Consider the following 4,721-nt stretch of genomic DNA (forward strand, 5'->3'; position numbering starts at 1 on the left):
GCCCGTCTACGTCTCGCTGGGCAAGGTGCCCTTTGTGGACGGCGCCGACGCCGACGGCGCGCTCCCCGGGGCGGTGGTCGCCGCTTCGCTGCAGGACCGCGACTTCGCTCCGCTGCGGGCCGGCGAGGCGCTCTTCGAGGCGCTGGACGGCTCTCTCGTGCCTTACGACGGCTCGCTCGGCGAGGTCGTCCACCCCGTCTTCATCAACGAGGCGGCCTACTACTACAGGGAAAGCGGAAGGGGCGTCGGCATGTCGCGGCCCGTCGAGTGGCCGGTACTGTGACGGGCGCGTTCGGGTCCGTGACCGTGTGTGAGTTCGTTATAGAGTTACTGCTTAATGGTGCTTACGGTAAAGCCGCCGTAGACGGTAGAGTACTCCGAAAAACCGAATAACGAATAATGCGATAAATCCGTCGCGGTCTTGCGGGGTGAGTTTGCAGTTTCTTCACGTAAAAACAATCTCATAACCTCTCCGTCGCTACTCTCCGTAAAAAAACTTCACACGGCGACACGAATCTCTTTGGTTCAGCAAATAATCGAGTGCACACCCCGCGCACGGGTCACGGCCGAGGCCTTCGAATGGCCGCGTCCAGGCTGGCCCTAAACTTGGCCGCCTCTCGCCGGAAGGGGTTGCGGTCGCTCTGCGTCTCGATCGCCCCGGCGCGGTCGAGCGGCCACAAACGTACGACGGGCCGCGCCTCGATCCGCCTCACCTCGAGCGGACCCCACACCCGGCTGTCCGTCGACCTCGCCTCGCAGTCGCCGAGGACAAAGACGGTGCCAGGTGGCACCACCGTCGGCGACACCACCAGCTCCGGCGCGACCGCCTTCTGCTCGACGTTGCCGAAGACGCGCGCCTTCGCGCGCTGGGCCGAGAGCGCCGCCGCCCCGCCCGCCGTCTCTCCCTCCGGCGGCTCCACCTCCCTGGCGAGTGCTCTCCCCTCGGAGGCGCTGATCCGCCCCTCCCGCACGAGCCGCGCCACCTGGTCCGCCACCTGGTCCGCCTCGCGCGAAGGCTCCTCCCCCGAAGGGCGGCCCTCCGACGGGCAGGCGAGGGGCGGCGTGGGCCGCAGAGCGCCGTTCACGCGCACCCCTGAGGCGGAGACCTCGACCGTGTCGCCGGGCAGCGCGGCGACGCGCTTGATGAAGCGGTCGCGGCTGCCGATCCGGCCCCCTCCGCCGCGCACCAGCTCCTCGAGCTCGCGCGGCGGCGAGAAGAAGACGAGGTCCTCGCGCTCGAGCGGCAGCCGCAGCCGCGACGAGAGCTTCTCCGCCAGCACCACGTCGCCCACCTTGAGCGTCTCGTCCATCGAGCGGGACGGGATAGCGAACGCAGAAACAAACTGCGAGCCGATGAAGCCGAGCCACAGCGGAGACAGGCCCAGCACGACCGAGGCGAGCAGCGGAGCCATCTGAGCCACCAGCAGGCGGTGCACGTCTGGCTTGGAGGAGTCCTCGAGCGGCGGCCATGGCGGCTGCTCCGTGACGGTGAGGTTCGAAGCGGCGGCTGAGCCACGCCGGACGGGCGGGACAAAAATCTCGGCAGAGAGGGCGAGTGGTCGGAGCCGCGGCGTCGCGGTCTGGTTCCCGCCGCGTCTCAGCGTCATGGACACTGGATGTCGGAGCCGACCGCCGAATGTGGCTGCCGTTCGAGGCAAGCCGTCAGCTGCAAGCCGAGTCGCAAAGAGGAGGAAGGCTAGTCTGGGCAGGCACATACGGGACGACACTTATCGTGCGGGACGACACGCTTCGCGCCCGGTGTTGTTATCGTGCCCGGTGGTCCGGTGTGCGCCCGCGGTGTCGGTTGCTGGCCGTGTAAAAGAAGAAAGTTGTCCGCAGCAATTTCACTACCTACCTATAGGAAGTGGTAGACGCCCGAGGGTGGGCGACGGCTAACACCACACTTCTCCCCTAAAATCCCTGTGTGGTGGCGGCGTACCGTCCTCCCATCCCTCCCTTGCGTTGGGTGTTTTCTTTCTTTTTCTTTTTACCTACCTACCTGCCTCGGTGTGAGGGTAATGACCGCACTCCAAGGCTATCTCACACACCACTAGGCACGGGACGGGACAAACTCTCGGGACGGGCGGCGCGCACTGGCACTATTTCAAACAAGGTGACGTAGTAAACCATGCGCTCACCCCGAGGGTGCGACAATAACCATACAGTACCGTACGCAGTCGTATTGCATTAGCAGAGAGGGAGGGAGGGAGAGACAGAGCGACCACTGCACTGCAGCGCACACATCTCGACACAACATCGTCCACCAAGAAAACAAGAGGCCACACGGAGCCTACACCTTTGACGCCGGGCGCCGTGGCGCCACTCGCAGCGGCGGCGGCCTCTACTTGCCCAGGCCGAGCACGAGGTTGAAGCGGTCCACCTCTGAGGCAGAGCCGATGCAGAGGGGCGTGCGCTGGTCAATGCCCGTGATCTTGGTATCGAGGATCGAGGCGCCCGAGACGCCGTCCGAGGTCTTGCCGCCCGCCTTCTCGACGAGCAGGCCAAAGGGCGCCGCCTCGAAGGCCAGACGCAGCTTCGCCGGCGACGACTCGGAGGTTGGGTTGGCGAAGACGCCCTGCCGCTTTGTGAACTGCTGGCAGATGTCGGGCACGAGCCCTCCCGAGTAGCGCAGCGTGTACTTGTTGGTCATCCAGTAGTCGATGAGCTTGGCGTAGTTCGGCAGGTCCTGCGCGGCGCGCATGTTTGCCGGCGCGAAGATCTTTGACTCTTGCGAGATCTGAATCCGGTCACGCGAGCACAGCCAGCCGTCGACGCCGTTTGCGCCGTAGGTGAACTCGTAGACGCCGTCGTCGAGGGTGACAAAGACGGTGGTGCGCGGCCCGTACAGCGCCACGAGGGACGCCTTCTGGTCGCGGCCTGTCGCGCCGAGGATGCCCGTCTCGGCGCCCCAGATGCCGAGGATCGTGCCGACGGCCCAATTATTGTCGACGATCGAGCTCCCGTCGAGCGGGTCCCAGCAGACGCAGAACTTACCATCAGCGTGCATCTCGCGCACTTCGGGCTCCTCCTCCGAGGCTCCCTCCTTTATCAGCGGCTCCGTCTTGCAGATGTCCCACATCAGGTCGTCGGCGAGGACGTCCACTCCGAGCTGCACGTCGCCAAAGACGGACTCCTGCTTCTCGGCGACCGTGACCAGCTCCTTACGCAGCGCCTCGGTGATTGTGCCGCAGCCGTCGAACATCGTACCGAGCACCGACCGCAGCTCCGGGTCGGCGCACTTGGCCTCGAGGACCTCGCCGAGAGTCTCGTAGCTGTCCTTTGCGACCGCGTCGGTGTAGAAGGAGGTGTGGGAGGCGCCAAACGCGGCGTCCTTGGCCACCGCGGCGTCCATGCGCGGAGCCCTCGCCCGCGAGGGCAAGGTGTAGGCCGAGCCGGAGATGAGCGAGACGGCCAGCATGCCGGGCTTCGCGAGACTTCTGACACCTCTCGGGAACCAAGCATACCACACCTGGGGTGTTTACTCTTTCTCTGCCTCGCCACTTTGTGAGATAGCTGCAGTGCAGCCACATCCTCCAGTCGATGCCCGTGATCGAGCTTCTTTGGCGTTCGGACACCTCTTCTTCACCTCTGTGGAACCAGCACGTCCGTGAACAGAGTTCCTATTCTTGAGGTACCCAAGTAAGAGATTGTAACTGTGGTGGGGAGAGACGGCGACGATGTGTTCCATCCGCCCCCAAGTTCAGCTTCATTCACAGCATGTCACGCCCCGGCGCTAGCTGTGTACTGCCTTCCAGTTGAGTACTGCCCTCTGAGGGTGCGTACTGCTGAGGGTGCGTACCGCTGTGCATGGCTGTGGACCGTCCTGCACTGGCTGTGTACTGCCCTCGTCACTTCAAGGCTGTGACGTGAGATTCCTGGAGAGATCTTTGAGAGGGCCCCTGCCCACCTACAAAAGCCTACCCCCCCCCCCCTTTCTCACAGTGAGCAATGCATGCTGTACCTCGCTGCATGGGGCCAGCACTTTTTGCTTTCCGGCTTTGGGCAAAACACAGCCCCGGCCTGAGAGAACAGACAAATCCACGACGGTCACGAAAAAAGAATTCAATGAGCGAGCCGGTTGCCGCATACCCGCCTTCACGCTTGAGAAAAATAGAGCGAGCAGCGAGAAGGAAAGCGTCGTGTGTCGTGTCGGATGACGATCGCGTAAAGAAAGAAAGAAAACGGCGCGCGCGCGCGTGGCGCCAGGAGATCGCGTTGACCCCCGACCCCCACGACGGTGAGCTCGAGCTTGTTGCGCGCGCCGACCTTGTAGTGTCGCGCTGTAGACCAACTCGAACTCTATGACCGACCAGCGCAAGATATTCATCGGTGGCCTCCCGCACGAGGCCGACCAGGAGACCATCCGCGAGGACTTTGGGCGGTACGGCGAGATCGAAGACGTCTACCTACCGCGGGACCGCGAGACGGGCAAGCCAAAGGGATTCGGATTCGTGACGTACAGAGACCACCGCGACGCGAGCGAAGCCGCCACTGCGATGGGCGGGTGAGGACCACACGGCACCTCTGGAGCTCCAAAACTGGCACCGCCCAGACTCCGTCCGCTCCCGGTTCCCAGGCGCGACTACCGCGGCCGAAGCATCACGTGCAACATTGCTCGCCCGCGGGAAGAAAACAAGTCAGCACCCGAAGGCCGCGGCGGGTACGACCGGCCGGAGGGGGACCGCGGCCGCGGCCGCAACTACGAGTACGAGGACCGCGGC

At 64.3% G+C, this 4,721-nt stretch overlaps 4 protein-coding genes across 4 annotated transcripts in view; 2 read left to right on the top strand and 2 right to left on the bottom strand.

Annotated features, from left to right (window-relative positions):
• The window catches only part of EMIHUDRAFT_252071 (hypothetical protein), a gene marked incomplete at both ends in the record, with an annotated part of 967 nt that extends 684 nt beyond the window's left edge, over positions 1-283 (top strand). The window contains one exon of the mRNA XM_005789831.1: positions 26-283. Coding sequence (XP_005789888.1) covers positions 26-283 — 258 coding nt within the window. The remainder of the gene's footprint in view (positions 1-25) is intronic.
• A 277-nt stretch (positions 284-560) lies between these two features.
• EMIHUDRAFT_77884 (hypothetical protein) lies at positions 561-1,412 on the bottom strand (the record flags this gene model as incomplete). The annotated part of the gene is made up of 2 exons (XM_005789832.1): positions 561-866; positions 1,086-1,412. 2 exons carry the CDS (start codon positions 1,410-1,412, stop codon positions 561-563), a joined length of 633 nt encoding a protein of 210 aa, XP_005789889.1.
• Positions 1,413-2,094: 682 nt separating this feature from the next.
• Positions 2,095-3,444, bottom strand: EMIHUDRAFT_446966 (hypothetical protein). Its single transcript, XM_005789833.1, has one exon. The coding sequence runs from the start codon at positions 3,416-3,418 to the stop codon at positions 2,342-2,344; it is 1,077 nt and encodes a 358-aa protein (XP_005789890.1). The 5' UTR covers positions 3,419-3,444; the 3' UTR covers positions 2,095-2,341.
• Positions 3,445-4,301: 857 nt separating this feature from the next.
• On the top strand, positions 4,302-4,661 carry EMIHUDRAFT_77886 (hypothetical protein; the record flags this gene model as incomplete). Its single annotated transcript, XM_005789834.1, has 2 exons — positions 4,302-4,504; positions 4,577-4,661. Coding segments are annotated over 2 exons (288 nt in total), but the record flags the coding sequence as incomplete, so codon positions are not given.
• Between the last annotated feature and the right edge of the window lie 60 nt (positions 4,662-4,721).

Source organism: Emiliania huxleyi (assembly GCF_000372725.1).
Source record: "Emiliania huxleyi CCMP1516 chromosome Unknown EMIHUscaffold_1242, whole genome shotgun sequence".
Classification (NCBI taxonomy): Eukaryota; Haptophyta; order Isochrysidales; family Noelaerhabdaceae; genus Emiliania; species Emiliania huxleyi.

Excerpts from the sequence above, each read along its gene's own strand:
- EMIHUDRAFT_446966 (XM_005789833.1), bottom strand. The coding sequence starts at position 3,418 with ATGCTGGCCGTCTCGCTCATCTCCGGCTCGGCCTACACCTTGCCCTCG.